General features: G+C 35.1%; 1 protein-coding gene across 1 annotated transcript in view; it reads right to left on the bottom strand.

Moving 5' to 3' along the window:
• GAS2 (growth arrest specific 2) overlaps positions 1 to 26,906 on the bottom strand; it is a 123,047-nt gene that overhangs the window by 59,194 nt on the left and 36,947 nt on the right. The window contains exons 4-5 of the mRNA XM_054725734.1: positions 16,630 to 16,771; positions 4,777 to 4,840 (exon numbers count right to left, since the gene is read on the bottom strand). Coding sequence (XP_054581709.1) covers positions 4,777 to 4,840; positions 16,630 to 16,771 — 206 coding nt within the window. The remainder of the gene's footprint in view (positions 1 to 4,776; positions 4,841 to 16,629; positions 16,772 to 26,906) is intronic.

The following is a 26,906-nucleotide window of genomic DNA, read 5'->3' as shown; positions in this document are numbered from 1 at the left end:
ACATAACACAGATCGATTCATTAACAGTAGCAAAATTACAGTTATGAAGTAGCAACGAAAATAATTTGATGGTTGGGGGTCACCACAACATGAGGAACTGTATTAAAGGGTCGCGGCATTAGAAAGGTTGAGAACCACTGCCCTAAAACCAAATCCTCACATCTGTATATCCCAGGGATAAGAAAGTAGGGTGAATACTGAAAGGCCAATACATTTTTTTTTTGCCCCATTAAAAAATATTACAAACTGCTAGGGAAGGGTCTTATGGTTGATGATTTCATGATGAGATTTTATACATGGACTTCGTTTTTCTAGCATGTGGCACAACTTTTGAGATTGTTCTAGATAAAATAATTGAGCCCCAAACTGAGTCCTGGATGAGAACATTTACTCAAACTATTTAGTAGACTATAGTTTTCAAACAAAAGACACCTGGGCCAATTTTACTAGAGTTAGAGGGACAAATTTTAAAACCTCCCACCCCCTTTTTTATATTTTTATTGATTTCAGAGAAAAAGGGAGAGGGAGAGACAAAAACATCAACGATGAGAGAGAATCATTGATTGGCTGCCTCCTGCTTGCCCCCCACTGGGGATCGAGCCCACAACCCAGCATGTGCCCTTCACCAGATGAACTTGGGACCCTTCAGTTCACAGACGGACACTCTAACCACTGAGCAAAACTGACTAGGGCCCCTTTTTAAAGCTTGTAAGGGTTTACAGATTCCTGCAAGATAATTTTTGCCCCATTTTTATTCTGTCTTAAAGTGATTTAAAGGTAGATTTAAATTTGAAAGGAAATTCCGCCCATGTGAAAACATGATATTCTTGGTAGTCAGAGAGAAGTGCTTTAAATAGGATGGATTAATTAATGTCTTGTAAAAGAATATTTTTATTTTAAGAAACATTTTGTTTTGCCATGGATTAAAATAGGAGACAAACAAATTTATTTTAAAGGTTTTTTTCCCCATAGAAACATGGAATAGAATGTCAAATCTCAGAGGGAAGCTGAAGATGGGTGGGCAAGTGTGAAGAGATCAACCAAAGAACTTGTATGCATATATGCATAACCCATGGACACAGACAGTAGAGTGGTGAAGGCCTGGGGCAGGGGGCGGGTACAAGCTATAAAGAGTCAATGGGGAACAAAATGGGACATATTTAGTATTTTCAACAATAAAGATTAAAAAATAAAATAAATAAGGTATATTTCTTTTCAGTGGTCATAAATTTTGTTCAAAATCAAGGAAGTTCTCTTGCCGAAACCGGTTTGGCTCAATGGATAGAGCGTTGGTCTGCGGACTAAAGGGTCCCAGGTTCGATTCCGGTCAAGGGCATGCACATTGGCTGCGGGCACATCCCTGGTGGGGGGTGTGCAGGAGGCAGCTGGTCGATGATTCTCTCTCATCGATGTTTCTAGCTCTCTATCCCTCTCCCTTCCTCTCTGTAAAAAAATCAATAAAATATATTTTTTTAAAAAAGGAAGTTCTCAAAAATATAAAAAGCTCCATTATAATGTTGATGATTGATTATGGCCCCAAAGCAAAATATCATGTGTTTTACTATTATTGTAAAGCTAATCTTAATTCTGCAGTCTGTAAAAAAAGTTAAATTCACAGTAACTTTTTTTTTAAGGAACAAATATCAAAACACTGTCATTAAAAAGATCTGTGAGGTTTTATTGACCTCCCTTTGCTGAGTGTTTTACTTTTCAGAAGGCAAACATGCATATTTTACACCCAGAAACTGACATGGTTTCTGAAACGTTAATGGAGGGATTTCACTCTCCAGTGATGATAACTCTATTTGATTGAAAATAAAAGGAAGTTTTACCCATGAGAACAAAGTAAGTGGTCTCATCCTCCCATCTCAGAGCTCGGAGAAGCCCACAGCTCTCCAAGGGGCTTCCCTGAATGATCCCACACAGGAGAACACAGCAGAAAACCAGAAACATTTTGCAAATCATATCCGAAGAGATGTTGATGCTTTTAAGATGACATTTATGTAATTTGAGAAGGAAATGTTTAGAATCAAATATAAAAAAGTGTCATCTACCAAGGATAAAATAAAAACTCACAAGAATGTATTTGGAACTTTATTATGCTCAAAACTCATATGTTGTGTATAAAAATGAATGTTGTGATTCTTGAGAGCTCTCCCAAAATCACTTTTAGTTTTGGCTAAAACTAGCTTACCTTAATAATTTATATAATCCTCCATGGAGGAGTTGAACGAGAAAGAAGCACAAAGTAAGGATGTAAATAAAGGTTTCATATATATATATATTTTTTTTAATGTAGGAGTAAAATGAGATTGGGAGATATATTTTCCTTTTTTCTCTTTAACTAATATGCTTCAACAAAGAGCTAAGGAAATGGGATTTGGGTTGATCAGCTTGCCATTGTCTATAGCAGGGGTCCTCAAACTTTTTAAACAGGGGGCCAGTTCACTGTCCCTCAGACCGTTGGAGGGCCGGACTATAGTTTAAAAAAAAAACTATGAACAAATTCCTATGCACACTGCACATATCTTATTTTGAAGTAAAAAAACAAAACGGCAAAAACACCCGCATGTGGCCCGCGGGCCATAGTTTGAGGATGCCTGGACTCTGTAGAGCACAATTGAACTTCCATAAAAACAGAAATCTTCAAATGTGTACTGACTGAATCTTCAATAGACTCTGACACTTAAATGTTACATCTACCCAATTCATTTCCAACTGTTTAACCTCATGTGACACACAAAATGTAACACCCTGAACAATCTCTTGGCATATTTCCTCCTTTTCAGTGAAAGTGTGCAATACTTCACACCACTCAAGTAAGCGAAGGAAATACAAAGCAAAATTTACAAATCGAGTATTATAATGTAAGGATAATCTTACCCCTTAGATAACTCCTTTATGAGATTAGTAATATTTTCTTTGCAGCATGAATAAATACTGCTTTCGTCAGCTTGCATGAGCATAAGTATAGAGAGAAATTGAGACACCCATTGTTATCATAAATAATAATAGTAATAATAATCATAGATATCAGGAGGAAAGTTTTGGAGCCGATGGATATGTTTATAGCATAGATTATGGTGCTAGTTTCACAGATGTATAGTTATCCCCAAACTCATCAAGTTGTATACATTAAATACATACAGCTTTTTGTAGGCCAATCATATCTCAATACAGTAGTTTGTTGTTGTTTTTTTAAAAAGCAATACAGAATCTCAATTTTAAAATATTTTGGGGAAAAGGAAAATGAAAAAGTCTTCATATATGCTTTAACTTGAAACTGAACAGACCATCATGATTCCTTTTTAATAACCAAGATTTTAATTTGCTTTATATTCTATGGCAAGGGGCAATTTATGTCAGATGTAGAGCAGGAGGAAAGGTGATTTTTATAGGGATTTTGTCATTGGGTATTATGTCTTCTCCTTTGATTATTTGATCACAGTTAAAATGTTCACTTCAGCACGTCTCCTAATCAAAGTGTTCAGGTAACAAAAAGTATATTTACAAAAATAAATAAATCCAGAAAACAGGCAAATAATAGAACCTAAACAAGAATAAAATGACAATCCCCAACTAACTCTGTAGATAGTGCAACTTCTTCTCTTTACTTCTATATCTCAACTTTCAGATTCATGATGCTTATTTGATTCATATAGTTACAATATTAAAGCAACAATATATTCTCTCAGTATTCTAAAATATCCTAATATTTTAGAATATTCTGACAGTATAATCAAAACAACTAAACAAAAAGTTGTTTCCTTCATCTGCTAAGTAAGAACTCTAGATGACCCATGTTTCTTTTATCTAGCATTTCGATGGCAGCAAGTCATTTATTGAGATCTTATTGGTTCATCTGATCTCAGCTCTCATACCCAGATCTGGATGAGAAAACATCTAATTTATTATTTTTTTAAATTTCTTTATTGATTAAGGTATTACATATATGTCCTTATCTCCCCATTACCCCCCCCAACCCCTCCACTCATGCCCTCACCCCCTGTTGTCTGTGTCCATTGGTTAGACTTATATGCATGCATACAAGTCCTTTGGTTGATCTCTCCCCCTTACCCCTACCCCTAATTTATTATTAATTTTAATTTTTCATTGAGACTTCTTCGAAGATTTAAATCTTCATTTCTAATTTTTGGGGCTTCATAGAACTGTCTGAAACCCAGCTTGATGGTTTGCAAGATATAAAAGAAAACATGACATAAAGTCAGCTCCTCTGTCTATTTAACCGTAATTATGATTTCTACAGTTGCTTCTTATTTATTTTTTGCTAGAAGACAAAGATTCTAAAGATATCACTATTAAGAATAATAATATTCTATATATTTCCCTAATCAAAATAGGGAGAATAATTTTAAAACTATTCCCCTACTCAGAATTAGAAACTAAAAGAGCTAAGAGATGAGATAGTGAGTGGAGAAAAATGAGGGAAAATGAACAAAAGAGGAGGCTGAACGTTAGTAAAGAGAAAGAGAAGGGTGAAGGATTAGAGAGAAAATAATGGAATAGACTTTCCAATAAGGAAAAAGTAATTGTCACATAAAGTTTATATGAGTGGCTTTGACAACAAGATCACAATGGTAAGAACATTGGTGGCACGCTTTTAGTTTGAATGACTGCTCTTGAGATGTTGGTACATATTTGAATAAATAGCTCCTCAACAGGCTCAACATCAGCAATAAAAAGCCATTAAGCTTCTTAGATGCTTGGATGCTGAGATGATTCATGTCTTGACATAGTAGCAGTAGTCTGACCTACCTGGCTGCAATCCGGCCCAGCTCTAGCAAACAGAGACACACTTCTCTGGGTTGCTTGTGGAGAACTGAAAGACAAGACAGAGGTGGGCATATTTACAATAGAAGGGATTGTAAAGCAGCTCAATGGTGAACAGGCTTGTCATTGACCCCCTCATCTCTCCTGGTCCCAGGAAATTAGCTGGTCTTCATTCTAACATTCACAAAAAGCAGCCTACCTACCTCACAGAAGACTTCACTTTACTAAATCTTCAAGGTAGTTTTCAAAATTCTTTGTCCAACCCCCTTCCCCAAAGCCATTAGTCTCAGGAAATCTCATCCTGTGTAAATCTCACCTTAAAATTATTTTCATCAATTAATTTTAGTAAGTCAATATGTGGCTATAATTATGACATAAATAGCTGATAGATATTTTAAAACATGCAGCACACAGAAGATTATGGAACAAGGACTGGCCTTTTTATTTTATTTTTATTTTTTTAAGGACTGGCCTTTTTAAAATCCTGGCTTTACCTTCACTAGCGATTTTGGCAGAAATAATGCAATGAATAAGAATAAAAATTACACATCACAGTTTGTTGTTATCCTTTAAGCCAAGATGACAAGTGAGACCCTGAAACTTAATGTCCTCTCCTAATAAAATCTGATAAAATCTGATTGCTAATTTAGAAAGAAACACTTTCAACTGATGGATTTTGGAAATATACACCAATATATACCATCTGTCGCCTTTGCTCATAAAATGAACAAATTAGAAGACTACTATTTGCATAGATATTTTTATTCTAATATAACCTGATTACTTAATAAATCTTTACCAATTGCTTGGACACAGTCAGTAATGTTGACAAATCATACTTGCATTTGTTGAGCCTACCAGAGGAGTATCTACTGCTTATATTATTCTCTTTTCAAAACATGATTCGAGAATTTTAAGTGTTATTTTATACAACCTAATAAAGACAACAGATATTGGAAAAAATATTGCATTACAATGGTCTTTATATAGACACAGTTAATATTCTGATTAAAAATATATTAGCTTATTAATATACTTTAAGAAAAATCATAATATTTCTTTAATTCTTAAACGTAGAATTTTATAATTGAATATCCCATTTTTATAACTGAATATCCCATTCAATTTTATAATCGAATATTCCATTCCTTTAATTTAAACATTTAATTATTTATTTACACAGATTAAGGTAGTGGCACTACTTGGTCCATGGACAACCTATAGGACTTGTTGGGAATGGGTGGTGATTAAAAAAATATTCTTACTTGGATTGTAAGTATATGATTTCACTTGGGTTTAAACAGACACAAATTTTTATCTTGCTATAAAATGTCACTTTTAAAGCTTTTAAAATAAATTCTAATTCCATCAGCAATGTTCATTAAAACAGAACTGACTATGGGATTTCTGAATTAGAAAACATTTCCAATCTTGGTAATACAAATTTTGGTTTCAACTAAACCTTAATAAATTGTCACAAAATCCTAATTGGGGAAGCCTAAAATTACTTTTAATTAAAGGGGCTTAAAATAAAGATACTTAACACCTCCAGTGACAAATGCACCATTAACTGTCTCTGGCTAGAATGATACAAACTTCACAACTTGTGCTATATTAAACCAACTTCAGAACAATGTAAGGTGTGGAATGTCATATCACATAGGCATCCAATAACAACCACCACAAAACAGAAGCAAATGGAAACCAATCTTCCTTTCTAAAGATAATCAATGTCTTTCAATTTAAACTTTTTTAAAAAATTCTGTCCATACTACCAAATGACTAACAGGTTTTTTTGAGTGGGGAAAAAAAGAATACATGAAAACTGAGGAGAAGGATTTTAAAGTCCTGTCTAATACCCTCATCTTCAGTGAAGGAAAGCTGTGTGAAGCAAGTGGTTAAAGCATGATGAGCTTTAGATACAATCTCATGCATTTCTTGATGACAACAATGTCAAAATGAAAAATTTTGGTGAACTGATCAAATTATGTCAATGTGTGGTCAATAACCAACTATAAAAATTAATACTTGTCCAACTATAATGATTCCTTAGCCAATTTGTTGTATGTATTCTGAAGGCTATAGAAGAATTGGATGTAAACAAATAAATTTTATGGAAAATAATCATTCTGAAGAAAAACAATAATGAGGGTAGGGAAGGGTGGGGGTAAAGGGGGAGATCAACCAAAAGACTTGTGTGCAGGCATATGAGCCTAACCGGCGGTTAAGGACAACAGGGGGGTGGGGGCATGTGTGGGGAGGGGGGTGGGATGGGAATGGGGGGACGAGGACAAATATGTGATACCTTAATCAATAAAGAAATTAAAACAAAACAAAACAAAAAAACAATGTGATATGTAGGATGCATCACTATTGTGTATTTCTTTGCTTTCTCAACAGAACTATCAATTTAAAACATCTTTTTTATGTCCAAACTCAAATGTCAACTCTACATGGATGCATTAACATTTAATTTGGCAAACTAAAAAGAAATAGCTTGATTCTTCACTTATATTCTTAACAGAACCAGGTTATATAATTTAAGATAACATTTTCCTCAGCATCATTTCTTAGGAAAATGCTAATAGAAAGGTAACATTTTACTTTCCAGTAATTTTGGAAATATTGTCCTGTATAAAGCAATGCAATTGATTCAAAATGCACCTAAAATGTTGTCTCACATGTTAGTGACTCTTTAAATATTAGGCATATCAAGCCTGGACCATAATAGCCAAAAATATCAATATTTGATAGTTAGTAAGCAATAAATAAGGTAAATCTGTAGAGGTACATAAATTAGCACAGTGCCTAGATCAGAATAACTACACAGTAAATATAATATATCATAATATCTAGGGGGATATAAATTATATGGTGGTGATAGTGATTGTGACAATGAATGAACTGATAAAGATTAAAATCTTACCTAGCATTTTTAGAAAAGGCAAGATATAAATTATGTAAATATTTATTTCATTATAAAAACAAACTCTCTTACCTTATTGCTATGAAGTTTAAATTTAATAATTTAAGTACTATCTACATTATACCTAAGAGGTGACTGGTTTTGCACCAAGGCATGTTCTAACCTCAAGTTCATAGATGTAAAGAGGACAGTGGCTGTGGGAGAGTGTGAGCTTTAACACTCACTAGTTGTGTTATTTGAGGAGGTCATTCGATGAAATCTCAGTTTTCTGAGGGAAAGAATATTCTGTACCACACAATATTTTTTGTGAATATTACACAGAATAATATTTATTGTTATTCTTAACACAGTGAGTGGCACATGAGGAAAGATTTGTCCAAGGTTCGTTTTATTTTCATTGTTATAAATTGTTTTCTCGAGGATGATCATCATTTGGCTTTAGTCAAAATTAATTCACTATTTTTTCTCCTAAAATCATTTTTTGTGCACTTAATCATGTCCACACCAGTCCAGGCAATGTATTCGTTACTATACTAAGCAATGGAAGAAACCATAATTTAAAAAAAACACATATTTCTATTGATAGATTTGTATACTTTAGAGTGGTCCTATATATTTGAATAACTTATCATTTATATTATACCAGAGACAGTAAATTCTAATTTTAATCAAATTTCAAGTTAAGTAAGTCAATTTGGCCAGTATATACAGATAGATATAAAGCAGATCTCATGAAGCTATTATGATTTTGTGCTAAGTATAAAGTTTACGTAACAATTACATTAGGACAAGTCATTTTGTGAGACACCAAACATCTATTAATTTTCCTCTGTCTGTTGGACTAAATACTGTAAATGAGCCTGAGCAGGTTTGCCTCAGTGGAAAGAGTGTCAACCTGTGGACTAAAGGGTCCCAGGTTCGATTCTGGTCAAGGGCACATACCCAGGTTGCAGGCTTGCTCCCCAGTGGGGAGGGTGCAGGAGGCAGCCAATTAATGATTCTCTCTCATCACTGATGTTTCTATCTCTCCCTTCCTCTCTGAAATCAATAAAGAAATATATATAAAAAGTATATTAAAATACTGTGAATGAGTCTATTTTCAATAAGTTATTATAATTGATTATGTAATTTTAGGAGATTAAATAGCTAAATGCATGTCTTTATCAGGGTGATTAGAAAGGCAACTTTTACTGCCTGTGAACTAAAGCCTTCGTATTGAGTCATATGTCCTATTCATTTTAAGCACATTTACTGAGTAGTCATTTCAAAAATACAAAGAACTTTCCACTTTCACTGAAGTTTCCAGTAGGAAACATTCTTTCACTTTATCACTGTAACATTAACATGGTTTTTCACTTTGAGTTATAGGTATTAGAGGGGATCATTACTGCTTTCTTTTCTCTGAACAAATTCTCTTTAAAACAAATAAAAAGCTCTCCAGTCAATGGTGATTATTTTGCAAAAGGTTTTTTTTTTTTGTGTCTGTTTTTTTGTTGTTTTTTTTTTTGGGGGGGGGGGGAGGTTTCAATCACCGGAGGCTTCTTTTTAAATAATCAAAAGCCATTTCACAGAAAGGTATAATGCAGAACACCTCTGGGAAAAGGAACACAGATCTCTATTCAAAAATATGTGGCAAGAGACTCAATCTTATAACCTAGATTCTATAAAAATCTCCTGGGCATCAAATGTCAAATAGAAGGCTGCGAGCTCCAGGAATAGAAAATGAGGCCTTCCACTAAAACCAAGGGTAGAGTTTCAATGTCACAGCATCCCGAGGATAAAATGCGTTGGGCCATTAATGTACAGTTTAGCTAAATATATTGAGTTTTAACAGAGGAGCAAAGAAATGAAAGCATGAAAAATTGTCTTGTCCATTAGTTTCCATACATTAAAGGCTACAACGTTCAGATTGGTCTTGAAGGGAACTGGCTCTAAGATTTATATTTAGGAAGAAAACATAAATATATATATGTTGAAAGTAGATTTATAGTTGTGAGCACATGAAACACAAGAATTGATTTTTGTATTATTACTTATTCTTGTATTATCTATTTCCCATACCAACAACTGTAAACCTACTACTGCCCCGCCCCCCGTATTTTGTTAAAACTATTCGAAAGGGTTTTGACATATGATATATGCTCTAAAAATATTCAGGATAACAGTGGTGATGATGAGGTGATGAGGATGAATAAAGGAGGAAATAAGTCATGCATTCAATTAGCCTCTAATGGGTATTATGGGCATTTTTCTCCTGCCAGGATCTATAAGGTACAAAAGATGGCACCCCACAAAGTGAAGGGATAGTAACAAACTGCTCTCAGCCAGCATGTGATGCCCAGTAAGATGACACAGCCGTCACATGCTGGCTGAGGGTAGGTTTACAGTTGTTGGTATGGGAAATAGATAATACAAGAATAACTAATCTTTGAGTTTCAAGGTAGAAGGCAATTAGGCAAGGCACAGCAGTTTAGGTGCCTTAAAGACTGACCTGAGGGAGGCTAATGAGCAAAAGAAAAGGCCACGGAGAAAGAAACCTGCAAGCTCATTAATGCTGAGTGCGTGTGTATCCAAATTTCTCAGAATCATCGTTCACAATGAAAACAGAATATGACATTCATAGAATTACACATAGTGTAGAATTCATACAAAAATCTCATCAGCATTGGAAGATGTTTAGAATAAAACATAGTTAACTGCCTTTGCCATTAAATCGAGAGTGTCTGGCACAAGTAGCACCCTTTTTTTTTTGTCGCCAGCACCCAGAACCTAAGTTAATTTAATGGATCCAGTCGCTACCATTCAGAATAGCAGTAAGAGGCAAGGATCTTTTCTAATTCTGTGTATATTTCATTTTTCCTTTTATTTGAAAAAAAATCATATGGACTTCTAAAATTAACTCAAAGCATAACTTTCTATAACCCAGGACATGACCATTGGAGGTAATGGCACCGAGTTAAACTCCCAGCTGGGCCATTGAGAAGCTGTGTAACATTGGGCAAGTTATTCAGTTCTCGAGGTTCCAGCAGTCTTATTTATAACATGATGGTTTGGGGGAGAGTAGAAATGGTAGCACATGCATACGATTTAGCTCTCATTATTGAGCATGTAGCTTTTATTATTAAATATTGTACAGTAAAAAATTTAACCTGGAAAAATTAGAAAGCTGTTTACTTTCCTAACTTGACCCTGACTCCATCAAGTCCTGATACACCTACAATTCCAAGGAGACATTTAGTTCCCTCAATCAGCTTCCATACTGTTCTCACTTATGTTTTATCTGGCGTAGGGAAAATGGCTAAATTTGGAGAGTTTTTCAGTTCAAAAGTAAAAAGTGAATTAGAATTATAAGAACAGGTGTTAAAAAAAAGTCTAAAATAAATTGTTCTTGGGAAAGAAATAATATGAATCTAAATAACCCAGAGCTGCATGGAATTGTTATCCCACATTAAGACTAATAAAAATAAGGTAGCTTTTTCTACAGAAATACTCTTGTAGTTCTCAATATAGACAACAAAAGATGATTCATCAAGCACTGGAAGGCAAGCATAGATTCTTTTTCTGATGCAACAGGTGACATTAAGTATCAAATGGAAAATAGTGTTTAAAAAATCCATACACAATCCTTTTTATTTTGATACAGCAACATCACAGAAATATTGCAGGTAGATCAGTGCTTGACCCATGTTCAAAAGGACTTTGTAAAACTGAACATCAAAGTCATGCATCAAAAGAAGACAGTGCCACACAGCAAACATGAACACAGCAAATAAAAATAAAAATAAAAATAAAAAGCAAATCACACACATTGGCATGCTAGCACAGCAGATAGCAAACCCTTTTCTCGCTGAGTTGATTCTTTCTCAGAGAAATAGATGAAGAATAGTCACTGGCCTCCAAATCCTATAATCATCCAATAACATAATGATATTGACACAATTACAGAAAGCAAAAAACTGTGCATTTTAAAAGAATTTCCTCCCATCTTTTTCTCCCCCCCCTCCCCCCATCTCCCAGGTTACTGGAATGCATACAAATAACACAAAATAAACAGGTCTCTGGGGAAAATTAAACTAACATGACATTTCTAATTTGTATGCTAAGGGAAATTATAAAAAAGAAATCTCCCACATAAGAATATGACTAATTTAACTAGCTTCTTACTTAAAATATCTTTTAAAAAATCACATATGAACATCAATTTTAGACTTAAAATACAACTTTTAAAAAAGTTATTTATTAATTTTTTACTTTTTTATTGTTGACAATATTATAGATGTCTCCCATTCCCTCCTTTACCCCTCAAAACACAACTGAAAATAAGTCATACATTTTTGGGTCTTAATTTAAATCATAAAAATGATCAAAATATTCATCATTATTTTAGAAATGGTAGTTCAAGTATTTAACCTTTGAAAAATTATTACACTTACTGTTAGGAAGAATAATTATTAATACAGTTTAAGAAATTTTACATCTCTTGCAAACTGAAAACAGAAAATGCTTTTATAACTAGAGCCTTCTAAACATTTTTTTCCCTTTATTCTACATTAAAGTTCATTTCTTTTAAAATAATTATTGGGGGAGTATTTTATTTTTAGACCAATAGACTACATACTTTTAAATTTAAAAAACATTGCATGTTGATCTTTTTTAGCTTAAAGCATATCCTAGTTTTAAGGAATCCAATGAAACCGATTTATTAATAAATCACATTAAAAATAAAATCTCCTCCCGTTACTTTTATGTCACCATGGTTTAAACAATTGGGGTTGTCAATGAGCATTATATGTAAAATCTTAAGACTAAAGTATGCTCCACAGAACTCACAAAGGTTTATGTCATCTGTTCCCATAGCAGTATAAAATTCTATAATCACTTGAAACCTCAATGATACAAAACAGCCCTTATAACACACTGATGTGTAAATTTTTATGTCCATAAATACTTCTCTATGCAGATTGGTTCACATTGTATCTTAACATAAAATTAATTGTTCATGTTTCAGATTATATGCCATATCGTTTTACTGCCTAGTTAATAGATAATTGGAGAATAAAATGATATCATTTATAAGCCAACTACTGTTCATCTTTCTTTCAAATTCTAAATATATTTTCTTGTTATTTACTAGATATAAATGTGTGACTTCATGTTTCAGAGTATGTCATAAGTTACCCATATACTTAAAGTCTCAAAGATATTATCTCTTGTTGGTATCTCTGGATGGCTGTAATTTGTTTAAGCTATCACCATATATCATAGATTCAATTCATTTTCATGTTTTTTTACAATTACAAAAACGTTTCAGTGGACATTCTGATGCCTTTCTCCATTTATTTTCATTGGATAAACTTTTAGAAGTAGAACAACCTGATAAGAGGACAAGAATACTCCTCAGGTCTCTGATAGATAATGTTAAATTGCCCTCTAAAGGAGACATATCAATTTCCAATTTTCTCCAGTAATCTACAGAATATCCTATTTTCCTATATTCTCAACATTAAACATACAATTTTCTTAATCTTGCTAATTTTCATAGTTTTAATCGCATTTACATTATTACTAATGTGTCAAACATTTTTATACCTTTATTGGATTTTTATAAATCTTTTTTGAGTAGGCTTTTCAAGACCTTTGTCCATCTTTCTATTGGCTTGTTTTGGAAATACTTCGGTACAGTAATGAACTTATGATCTAAGAACTGACATTTCACAGAGGAAAAATTATCGAGAATGTCATAGAAAATAAATTGCAGGCTATACTCTGTATGTGATTGTATCATGTGGCATAGAAATGTATCTGCCAAGAATCCAAAAGACAAGAAGCATGAGAGGAGCATATGGAATAAGTTGCTGTCCATACTCCCCTGTTCACCCCTGGCATATCTTCCCCACCCACTGAGATTTCTTGTCATTAGCTGTTGTGGAAATAGAACAGATTGAGTGAGTTGTGAATCAAGATCCTCTCACAAAATAATTGTACAAAAAGCACTGCAACAGAGGGTAGCATATCAGTTGCCATGAAGATAAGAATGCTTTATGCAGGCAAAGACCTTTGAACAGCTAAAGACAGAAGCCTCTTGATACACACTCAGTACAGTGATCTACTTTATCATTCATTCAAACAGATTTTCCCCTTCATCAGGGCATCTTTTCATTTTATTTGCTATTCAAAACACTGTGACACAAAGGATGCTCTTCATCTCGTGTGCTACTGAAATGAAATCTTGAGGTAGAAAAAAGGAAAAAAATCCTTGCCCTAAATTCTCTTTCAAAAGTGAAGTGTGAAAAGACATCAAGCAGAGTACACAGTGTTATTGTCGCAGGAAAGTCAATTCTGCAAGCACAGAGTCCAAGGCCATCAGCAGAGGCCCGATCACTTCCTCACCTACAGTGAATAATAAAAATCCAAGGAGAAAGGGTTCCACTTGGGAAAATGGAATTTCTCATTGCCCTTCCTCTTGATTATCTTTAACATCTATGGGCACAGCTGTTTCCTTTCTCTGAGTAATCCTAAAGTCAATGCTGTATTATTGGCTCCCTTCTTTCAGCTCCCCAGGCCTATTATATATCACCCCATGTCCTATTCTGAGCCGCAGAAAGTTCAAATTTACCTTTTCATTAAGCAGCAGACTAGAATGCCTGTTTGCTTTCATTTGCTACTTAAACAATTAAAAATTATTTTTAAATTTTATAGCTTGAAAACTTGGTCGTATTAAACTTCCATGGACATGTTAATGCATTTTAATTGCAAGGTATAAGCTAAGTTATAATATAGAAGGTAATAAAAATCAAAGATATTTTAGCAAAACACTTGAAAGTTATTATATTTCAATTCTCATGGACTTTCTTATAAGGTCTTTTTTTTCAAACAGGGTGAAGAACTAGGCCATCTCAAAATTCTTCTTGATATAATTGTATATGCTGCAGAATACTTATTTATATACTACAACCATTATTACATATGTTTCTTTAGGCTTGATTGTTTCAAGATAAAATGTATTAGTCATTATCTAAATAGGGTTTTAAAAAGCCATCAAGGTAAATAATATTCATTCAATTCTCATTAGGAACTTGGGCTATGGTGATAAATATTCCAGAGAAAATTTATTATTAGATTGACTCTTCTTGGATTCCAACTAAAAGTTTTATTAGTTTAAATAACAAAAAAGTTTTATTGGTTTAACTAACAAAATAGTTTTATTAGCTTAACTAACTCATGGACAATGAAAAAATTGAGACAAGATCACATTTACTTTCATAGTTAGTAATCCACTTGGCCTATAGTTGCCACTGAAAAAGGCTTCTTTAATGAAAATCTATACAATGAATAAATTAATACTAAAGCAGTTTCCCTCTGTGTCAGTTGTTGGTAATTAGGGGCACTCCAGAATTTTAAATCATGATGTTATTTGTCCACACTTGATTATATAGCTGTATAAAGGGTTTGGCAAAAGTAGGTTTACAGTTGTGAGTACATGAAACTGAGTTTATTCTTGTATTACTGTTTATTCATTATTGCATTATTTTCCATTCGAACAATTGTAGACCTACTTTTGCCACACACTAGATCTTTCAAGAATATTTTTTCGCAAATAATTCTTCCACACTCCTTTCTTAGAATTCTCTACTCACAGTTTCCCTATTAACCTGAAAGTTAAAATCTATCTGTAAAATTAACATTGGACTGAAAAAGAGGTATATGCATACATACACATCTCCCACCAAATTTGTTTTACTTTAATGTGAGGAAATGGTAAGAACAGTCAAAGCCCATTCATATAATGAACATTCAAGGAGCATACTATCCAACATAGTATGCTGTTGTGCAATTACTGATTTTTTTTCAGGTATAAAATGTTCTCCTCGTCTAAATTAATGTGTTTTTCTTCTCTGCTGAGATAATTCTCAGAAATTTGATGATAATCTTTTCTATATCACATCAATTCCTCTTAGTACAAATACAAATTTCCTTAAGCACAAAAAAATGAACATTGTAGCTGTTGCCATCAATTTCCTAGGTTCAACAGGAGAATATTGCTTTGTGAGCCCTGGGGGCTAGGGTAGTCTGACTGTTTGGAAGGCAATTTGTATACTTGTTCTCTCTGAAGGATGCTCAGCTTACTTTGATGTTGATAGTTGGTATTATGTGATTTTTGTGAATTGATTTTTTAAAGCTTCAGGCAAAAGAACGAAAGCTTTTCCCCATCTAGATGTCTCCTTTCCTCACTCAGTTCTATTTCATGAGTAATGCTGAAACACCAAAAACTGTATGTTTTGTCCAGAGGAAATGCAAAAGCTCATTCTATGGCCTGGAAGTGGATTTGGCAAAATTCAATCATAAAACAAAATAAGACAAAAAAATAATAATAATCTGGGTAGGTCTGGGAACTAATGTATCTGTCTTTTATTTCATCATCTTTAATCCAATCTCTTATTTGCTTGGCTGATTTTTATCTCAACAAATCAAATAAATAAATGAACAAACTCCAGTTTCACAAAGAGAACTTACGGGAAATGATGTTTTTATACCTTTAGAGAAGCAAAAGACAATCGTGCTCCCATGGCAGGAACATACATACATAGCTACGAACTTCCTTTCTAGTGCAGGTTAGAGCCTGGTGAGAAAATTGAACCCGCCTTTTTCAAATATTCCCCAATTTTGCATTGTATTTACTTGATCTTATGTTGACAATAATTGTGCTATTTATGTTCCTATCCTTTACGCCCAAGATAATCAATAGTAAGAGGACATGCATTTTACTACCTTCAACAACTCATTTATACCAAACTACAAATTTTTTTAAAGTTAATCTGTGAAATGACATCACACAAAAAAAGTCAGTTTTGGTCGTTATACTGACAACTACAATACTTTTAATCAGTTAAAATTCTGAAGAAAATACATACCCAAACCTTCCGATTCAAATAGACATGTTTCATCTACCCCTAAATCTCGGCACCAGGATAAGAAATTTGCTGTATTGTCTCTGGCGAAAAAGGAGCCTGAGGGTGCACTGGCTTTGCATGGAATCTTCTTCATGGGCAGATTCTGAAAAACAAAGAAATCTCACTCTGAAGGAATTCTGGAAAAGTCATCACAGTGACACATGAAATACACACTTACGTTTTCAACAAAATGCTTTGGGATGACCTCATGTCAATAAATAGGTTAGTAAAGAACTATAGGAAGGAAGTGAAATGGATATGAAACTTAGCTGGCATTAAGAGACTATAAAAATCTGTGCCTGTGCACAAGCTTTTTAGTATCTAATGGTAAATATACATAAATCCCTACCCTGGCTCGAATGACCTCTTTCCTTTCTCTTATATTATTTTTGGCCTTCTCTTCCATCAGTATGTCTCACAAAGTATTTATAAATGTATTTCTCATTTGTGAAAGAAGAATGAAACACAAATATAGTATATGAATATATATAACACACACATGCATTCTTAGGTACATATGTACACACACTATAAAAATTACACAAGAACTACATATATACAGTTAAAAAGAGGGCAGCAGAATTATTTAACACACAAGTCTTCATCACCATTACCATGAAAACTAATATGAAAAATCTTTTAACAATAACACTCTAACATCTTTCTTCTAGACTGTTTCCTTTTAAACCAGAGGGTATTGTTATATCACTCTGGTTGGATTTCTGCTACCTGATCTTGAAACATATTTACATCCCACACCATTTTTCTTCTGGGATTAAAAAAAAAATGCTTAAGATAAGGGAGGTGTGAACCTCTATAAACTTCTCTATTAACAGTTTCTCATAATTTTAAACAGGGAATCACTCTTGGTACCATACCAAGTGTTATAAAGAGTTGTGTGGGGTTTTTTCTTAAATAGAATATAACCAGTTTCCATGGCATTGCATGAAGTCATATGGTGAGACTAAGGACAAGACAGAACCATGAATTTGGATGATCTGAGCTACATAGAGCTTTACCTCAAAGAGAAAAAAGATAAGGGAGAAGCACTTTGTGATTTAGATTCATAGACAGGATGTTTCCTCTATGCACTGTCAACCAGCAAATATAACCAAAATGTGGTTGATTGTTGAGTCCATATACAAGGATGGTTTTAAAAAATAAAACAATGGCCCATGAGTGGACTGGTGAAGTCCTACTAAGAACAAACTATTACTAGACTTCTTCATGAGCAAGGATTTTATGGCTAGACAACTAAAACACTCAGTAACTATATCAGTTAAAGGCTGTGTCAATACATCTCTTTGTTGATGATTGAATTTGACTTAGGGTAGACATAATTAAAATTTTTGCATATATATATATATATATATATATATATATTAGGTACTATATTACATACATATAGTACCTAATATATCTATCTATATATCTATCTATAGATAGATATATAGATAGATAGATATAGATATGTATATAAATAAAAAAAGGGGTTACTATACAGCAATACCCCTTTAACCACTTTGGTTAAGTAATAGTTTTCAGAGAAATACTTTCCTATATGAATTGTAAAAACAAACAGATATATCATAGCATAATATATTCTTTATAAGATATTCACAAACACCAATTAGTCAGTACTTATTAAAATTAAAATACATATATCCTTAAATCTAACAATTCACTTTTATGAATATAGCCTACAGATATAATAGCATTACTGCTTAAAGATATATGTATATCTGTTGCAACAGTGACTGAACAAAAAAATAACTTGAAATAAGAATATGTCAAGAGAGGGCTGGTGGAATAAAATATAAAAATACAATGGAACTCTATGTATCATTAAAAAAGATCAAGATAAACATATATGTATTGAACCATAAGATGTTCATTATATACTCTTAAGCAAAAACAACAATTTGCAAACACACACACACACATACATATACTATATATGTATATATATATACATGTATATGTATATATATGTACATACACACACATATATATAATATTACTATTTCATCTTATTATGTTTGTGTATACACATACTGGTGTATGTGTATATATATATATACATATACATGTGTGTGTGTGTGTACATATACATATATGTATACACATATATATATATATATGATGCAAATGGACATATAAAAAGTTAAGTTGCATATAAATATAGTGTATTATAAGTGTGAATACTGTATTTCCTTATATAATGTTAATTTAGGAAAAACTCAAGAAGGACATGAATCCAAACAATAGAAACTATATTTGAGGGAAGTGATTGATGCATAGAGGATCATTTACTTCATATTTTGCATAATTTCAAAATATGTCATAGGATTTTAAGTGATTTTTTAAATATTTTCAGATTAAGTAGTCAAAATAAGAAAATTATGTCAGCCAAAACATTTTTAAAAATTGCATTTGCCCTAGCTGGTTTGTCTCAGTGGATAGAGCAGCGGCCTGCAGACTGAAGGGTCCTAGGTTTGATTCCAGTCAAGGGCACATCCCTACTTTGTGGGCTCAATCACCAGTGGGGGGCGTGCAGGGGCAGCTGATCAATGATTCTCTTCCATCATTGGTGTTTCTATCTCTCTCCCTCTCTTTTTCTCTCTGAAACCAATAAAAACATATTAAAATTATATCTGCTGAAACAAAATTTCTAAGAGGTGACTATAAACCTTTCATAAGGCGAACAAGGCTAAGATCATCTTTAAGAACATAAATAGATCCAAACACGGAGCCACTTTAAGATCTACCATCTCATTCCCTGGGTGGGGGAAAATAACTTGTGAAACAATTTCAAAGGGATAAATGAATTTGAATACAGTTCCTAGAGGCCCAGGAACTGTAAAATATTTGACATATCTAAGGGCATGCTAAAGAACATGAGGAGCATGATTTGTATGGCATAAAGGCATACAATATCCATAGTGCATGAAGAAGCTAGAGATTGATTTGACACTTAATCCACAGGGGAACACATTTTGAGAGAATACCCACCAGCAACAAGCCCCCAAATTGTTCAGCCTACTCTTTAAGAACTCATAAGGACAAGCACTGAGCATATAAATAAAAATAGCATTTTTTTCCTACCTATAAGCCTGTGGACCTTGCGAAGTCATCTACATGTCATATACCAGAACCTAAGTATTTCTTTAAAATTCATTCATATTGAAAGACATGGAAATTGTTTTAGGGCAGATAAAATTAAAGCTAGTATTGATACTTCATGACTTGGGAATTTTCAGTGTAAAAGAATTCATCATTAATACTGATCTAACAACTTGGCCTTTATGTGATTTATGGAGTAATTCAAGTCAGTGCTTCCATGTCAGCTGAAGACTAGAAACTGTAAACAGTGTGAAAGGAAGCTTCCAATCTTCACCCAGATAAAAAATTTTATTGCTAAAAATTGTTTAAAGTCATCTTCATTAGTCCAAATGACTAGTGAACCCTTATATGCAGTACCTTTAAAAGCCATCACATACACTAGGAGAAAGGATCTTTACACATTGCCTGAGAGCAGTAGCACACAGCTTGTAAGACCCAATATTCTTCCTGACTGCACGTCAACCAACAAGCAAAGGGTCAAGGGTTTTCCCAGGGTTGACGTGCCATTTATAATTAAGTGTCTAAGGGAAGAAGTCTGATTTCATTTGAATTAAAGATCAAATGATTCAATAATACCCGCACTCAATACTTTTGTGACTTAAAAATATTTTGACACATTTTACACAAAAATTGCTATAAAGTTCTGAAAACCTTAGCAATTATATATCTTCCATTTCTATGATTTTTTAATTTGTTAATTTTTCTAGGTTCACATGAAAATTCTGGGAAAAAGCCAGCTCTGCCTGAATCTCTTCTTTAATATCAGTAAATAAAAGAAAAACAGAAATAGTGAGTAAAATCAACTTTCCCCTTGCCAAGGAAATCTTAAAGAGTAAGTTTAAAATAGAGAATGGCCCTGAGTAATTATGGAACTATATGTATACTGAATAGCTGAAAACTGATCACAGGTAGGGAGAGAAATTCTTCAGATCTACAGAACTGGGGGTTCACTAGAGAAGCTCTACACATAGCTCATCTGATATATCTCCCCTTTACCACTCAACTCTCGAAAGAACTCCTTTAAATTATATAATATCTTTAATTATTTACTCATAATAGATTTTCCAGGCAATGCTGTTATATATTACTAGAGGCCCGGTGCATGCATTCATGCACCGATGGAGTCCCTCAGCCTGGCCTGTGCCCTCCCGCAATCCGGGACCCTTCAGGGGATGTAGGAGAGCCAGTTTTGGCCTGATCCCCATAGGCCAGGCCGAGGGACCCCACCAGTGCATGGATCCATGCACCAGGCCTCTAGTCTAATCTAATAATAGACAAATATGCAAATTGACCATACCTCTGACACATCCACAAGCCACGCCCACAAGCTACGCCCACCATCCAATCAGAGCGAGTATGCAAATTAACCCAAACCAAGATGGCTACAGCCACAGAGAGCAAGGTTTCCTAGGTAACAGAGGAAGCCAAGCTTTCTGCCAGCCGTTGCAGGCCTAAGCCTCCACTCAAGCTACAAAGTTTCAATTATAGAAGGTAAACAAATTCAAACAAATGGCGGCAGAATGGAGCTTGAGAGAGCAGGCCAGGGTTGCTGCCGGCAACAGGCGGCAACAGGGGAAGCAAAGCTTTCCACACACCCTGGTCGGGCCCACCCGCTTAAGGCAACAAAGTTTCAATTATAACCCCAACACAAATGGCTTCGGGCCTCGGAGGGAGCCCCAGGCTTGGCTCTGCTCCAGGCTACAAAGTTTCAATTGTAGAAGGAAAATAAATTCCAGATACCAGGGCCTCCGCTTGCGTTGCCAGGGGGCGTGGCAGCCTGCAAACCACCACAGGCCCCTTGCTCAGGCCGCCCCACACCCCCAGGGTACCCCACCCTGATCTGGGACACCCTTCAGGGCAAACCAGCTGGCCCCCACCCCTGTACCAGGCCTCTATCCTATCTAATAAAAGAGTAACATGCAGATTGATCATCACTGCAACACACAATATAGCTGACCCCATGTGGTCAAAGATCCTGCCCCCATGTGGACACAGGATGGCCACCACAAGATGGCCAGCAGGAGAGGGCAGTTGGGAGGCACCCAGCCTGCAAGGGAGGGCAGTTGAGAGGGACCAAGCCTGCAAGGGAGGGCAGTTGGAGGTGATCAACCCTGCAGGAGAGGGCAGTTAGGGGTGACCAGGCCGGCAGAGGAGGGAAGTTGGGGGCAAACAGGCTGGCAGCAGAGTGGTTAGTGGGTGATCAGGCTGGCAGGCAGAAGCGGTTAGGGGCAATCAGGAAGGCAGGCAGGCAAGCAGTTGGGAGCCAGCAGTCCTGGATTGTGAGAGGGATGTCCCAGATTGGAGAGGGTACAGGCTGGGCTAAGGGACAACCCCCCTCCGTGCACGAATTTCGTGCACCGGGCCTCTAGTATGCATATAAAATCTTTGGTTAATCTCTTCCCACCCTCCCCCCTCTCTCCTTCCCTCTGAGATTCATCAGTCTGTTCCATGTTTCTATGCCTGTGTGATGCGCATCGGCCCCCCAGTGGTCAGTGCACATCATAGCTACCAGTCAAACAGTCTAATGGTAGAATGGTCACTTAGGCTTTTATATATATAGACTAGAGGCCCAGCACACAAAATTCGTGCATGGGGGTGGAGGGGTGGGTTCCCTCAGCCCAGCCTGCACCCTCTCCAATCTTGGATGCCTCGAGAGATGTCCGACTGCCTAACCACTGCCTAATCGGCGCCTAACCACTCCCCTGCCGGCCTGATCGATGCCTAACTGCTCCCCTGTTGGCCCGATTGTCCCTAACTGCCCTCTCCTGCCAGTCTGGTCACCACTAACTGTCCTCCCCTGCAGGCTTGGTTGCCCCCAACTTCCCTCCCCTGCTGGCCTGGTAACCCCTAACTGCGCTCCCCTGCCAGCCTGGTTGCCCCTAACTGCCCTCCCTTGCCAGCCTGGTCACCCCCAACTGCCCTCCCCTGCAGGCCTGGTTGCCCCCAACTGCCCTCCCTGGCAAGCCTGGTCCTTCCCAACTGCCCTCCCCTGCTGGCCTGATCACCCACAATTGCCCTCCCCTGCTGGCCATCTTGTGGTGGCCATCTTGTCTCCACATGGGGGCAGCCATCTTTGACCACATGGGGGCAGTCATCTTGTGTGTTGGAGTGACAGTTAATTTGCATATTACTCTTTTATTATATAGGATTTCCTCGAAACCTGATTGATGAATGCATGAATGAACGATTAGACCATACTCCTCAAACTAGATCATAATCAATTTGATAACAAGAGCAAAAGACTGTATTAGAGAATTTAAATTCTCAAGGGATACATTTCTAGGGCCTTCAAAATTCACTAAATTCACAGTATAATTACACATAAATGTTTCCCATAAATTAAGAAATGCATAACTGAAAATTTTAAGTAACATCTATTTTTGAAATTTACTAAATACAGAATGATGAGTAGAGAACAACTGCCAAGCTGAACTGAAACTGGGTAGAAATTTAGGCTCACTTACCAAGCAAGGGTCATGCTACTGTACTCCAGCCTCCATGGTGTGGAATTCAATATTTGTGTTAGCAAAATGAGAAATTACTACTAGTAAACCATTGGGATCATGTGCAAGTAGTTGATAAGATGCGTATTAACTTTTCTAATACCAAGAGTCTTAAGTTTATCCTTTTCTCTCAACAGAAATAACCCAAGATATGTACTCATGACCACTAAAATGCTTACAGATTTGATGATTAACATATAAGAAAATTGTTTGAATATCAAAAATGTCCTCCCTATGCCTACAGGCAACAACCAAGTTAGGATGCAATAAAAAAAAAATTCAAATTTACTTCTAAAGGCTTTTAATTCAATCCATTACCATTTAGGCACTTGCTAGGGCTTTGGAATCCAATTACCTGAGTTTAAACTCAGCTATATCACCTTCTTGCAATGATACTTTGAGGAAAATTATTTACTGTTTTTGTGTCTCAGTCTCTTCTTGTATTCAATGAACACAGAAAATAATGCATTTCATTGGCTATGCATATTTGAGTGTGAATTAAATAAGTGTCGAAGTATTTGATAAAAGTTCTTTATTATCATCATCAATGCAAGTGAAAATATACTAAATTGCCTATAATTTCCTTTTTTCATATGGCAAGCATTTTATTTTATTTTGGTATGGGTACAAGAACTGAGAGAAAGATTGCAAACAATTTATTTCTATCTTCACACTAAACTACAATCTCACTTTTAGAATAGTTTTCCAATAGAACTTTCTGTAATAATGGAAATGTTCTATATCTATACTACCCATTATATTGACATGGTGATTGAGTACTTGAACTGTGGTGAGTGTGATTGGAAACTAATTTTTCAATTTTATTTCACTTTATTTGATATAGATTTATAGGCACATGTGGTTTGTGGCTCTCAGATAGCAAATTCATTCTTAATAGGGAGAGTAAAGGCATTATTTGAAGGTTCAGAGAGTCCAATAGTTTACGAATTGACTAGTTTCCCTCTAACTAATGTCATACCCAGCTCTTTCAACTCCCCTCAAATCCAACAGTCTCCCTTCATACAGTCCTGAGAAACACAACTATGTTGGTCATTTACAAGGAGTTTACTTAGATGCTGCAGAGTTCAACATGCATGTGTCTTAGTTATGGTGTCATGGGTATTAAAGCTTCAAAAGGGTAGTCATGACTAATTCAATTTATAAAACTTATAATAATCTATTCTTAGAGAACCAGGATCTTATTTATCATTATATTGGCATAGTGCCAAATATAGTGTGTTACACACAAGCAGTACTGTCTTATTATTTTCTGAATCATATGGTGGGTGGAGGAAAAGGGAATTAACATTATGGGGACCTACCATGCTCTAGGCACACAAAACTTTCATTCATATAAATTATCCGATTTAAATCTCAAAAAAATGGTGCCATGAATCACCTACCATGAGTTAGGTAGATATAGTATCTCCATTTTCCAATAGTATCTCTATTTTTTTCATGAAAATAATGAACTCATGCACAATTAAAATCAAATCATGCCATCTCTTATGCCCATACACTTCTAATTGCCCCATGACAGCTCACCAATGCCTTTAATTTAATATATTTCAGCATTTATTTCCCATTTTTTTGTCCAGGTAATATTAAAATAAAAAATTATATATTCTCTTTGAGCTATTAAAACTAGAAAATAATTTAGAGAATGCATATTTACTCCTCTATATGCAATAAACTGAAAATTTAATACTAGTTTAAAATAATCCATTCTTCACAAAAGTTTGAGACAAACTACTCCCCTTGATTTGCAGTTATTTCAGATATAAAACAGAACAGATATATGAAAGATGTGGAAAATGCCAAAAAGTAATATATTTCCTTTTCCAAAGGGCATACAGAAAGTGCTGTGCAAATACGCAGTCAATAAAGTCACATTTTCCATGATGGAATCAATGTTTCCATCCCCTTGCTATTTTTAGTTTTGCTATGTATTTTATTGAAAGAAAAGTCAATGAAATCATTTCAATGAACATTCACAGCATAAAGAAGTCTACATATAACTACTAAGTGACTTTAGAAAGGATGGAAATATATTCTTCAAGATCAAAAATTGTTAAAATTAAAAATAGGGGAAAATCCTTCCTGGTACCATCAATTTCTCCTGGGGGCTATGCAATAGGACCTCACGCCTCAGACAAATTGAGCTATGCTTTAGTACAGTAGCCACTCATCTCACTAGGACTGAATTCAAAATGGACCTTTCCACTCCTTTTGCCTCCATCATATTGGAAGGAAACAGAATGTGCCAACCCAAAATAAGCCTTTTGGGATATTGAATATTTTAAGCTAGTTATTGTCAAGAAACAAAAGACTCAGGAAAAATCTTTTACCTTCCCCCTTAATTCCTAAAAAAGGATTAGATAGAGGACCTGCTCCAGGAAGAGAGCGATCATCATAGATAAGGATAGTTTAACATGATGGAGGTGTGATAGACAGGGAGGAACTTAGTGAGGTCCATTGGATAAAAGCCCACTGTGTCCCACTGTTAAAAATTGCTCAGCAAACATTTATTTACCAAACATTTACTTTTCCATCTCTGTGTGAATTGCCTTCCTGCCCTTTGAAGTCCCAAACCACACATCCCACTTTCTCCTTAGCTCAAAGTGGCACATAAGTCTCAACTGCACAATTTGTCCTAGGGCCCCATACTTTTATAAAACCCCTGTACGTAAATATATAATAAACTTAGTTCTTTTCTCCTATTAATCTGCCTACGTCAATTGAATTATTGGACCAACCAGAACTTATAAGAGAAGAAAAATAATATTTCCTCCCTCACAATAGATTTCACTTGAGAAAGAACAGGTCTTACAGCAAGATTTGGTGCAATCTCTATGCTATAGCATCATAATAATATTCACATGAATATAGAAAAAAAAGAGATTTCTCAGGGCCGAATTCTGGTTTATCCTGTAAAATGATAAACAATAAAGATAATAATAATAATTGATAATATTTTAAGTATTTTGAATTATCTGAAATGATCTCTGGCATAATATAAAATGACGTTGAAAATGATAGTCAAACCTAGTTCTCAAAAATACTCAAATTTCAGGTTTAAAAGATGAAGTGGACAATAAACGTTAAGATGTAAATGAGTTGAAAACTTATGTACACATAAAAACCTGCTTTATTCATAATTGCCAAAATGTAGAAGCAAACAGGATGCCCCTCAGGAGATAAATGGATAAACTGTGGTACATCCAGTCTATGGACTATTATTCAGCAGTTAAAAAAAATGAGCTATTAAGTCATAAAAGATATGGTGGAGCCGAAACCGGTTTGGCTCAGTGGATAGAGCGTCGGCCTGCGGACTCAAGGGTCCCAGGTTCGGTTCCGGTCAAGGGCATGTGCCTTGGTTGCGGGCACATCCCCAGTAGGGGGTGTGCAAGAGGCAGCTGATCGATGTTTCTCTCTCATCGATGTTTCTAACTCTCTATCCCTCTCTCTTCCTCTCTGTAAAATATCAATAAAATATTTTTTTTAAAAAAAAAGATATGGTGGAACCTTAAATGTGTTACTAAATGAAAAAAGCCCACGTGAAAGGCTAAATATTGTATGATTCCAACTTTATGGCATTCTGGAAAAGGGAAA

The sequence above is a fragment of the Eptesicus fuscus genome, chromosome 13 (genome assembly GCF_027574615.1).
Source record: "Eptesicus fuscus isolate TK198812 chromosome 13, DD_ASM_mEF_20220401, whole genome shotgun sequence".
NCBI classification, from domain to species: Eukaryota; Metazoa; Chordata; class Mammalia; order Chiroptera; family Vespertilionidae; genus Eptesicus; species Eptesicus fuscus.
This window is presented reverse-complemented; position numbering and strand designations above follow the sequence as displayed.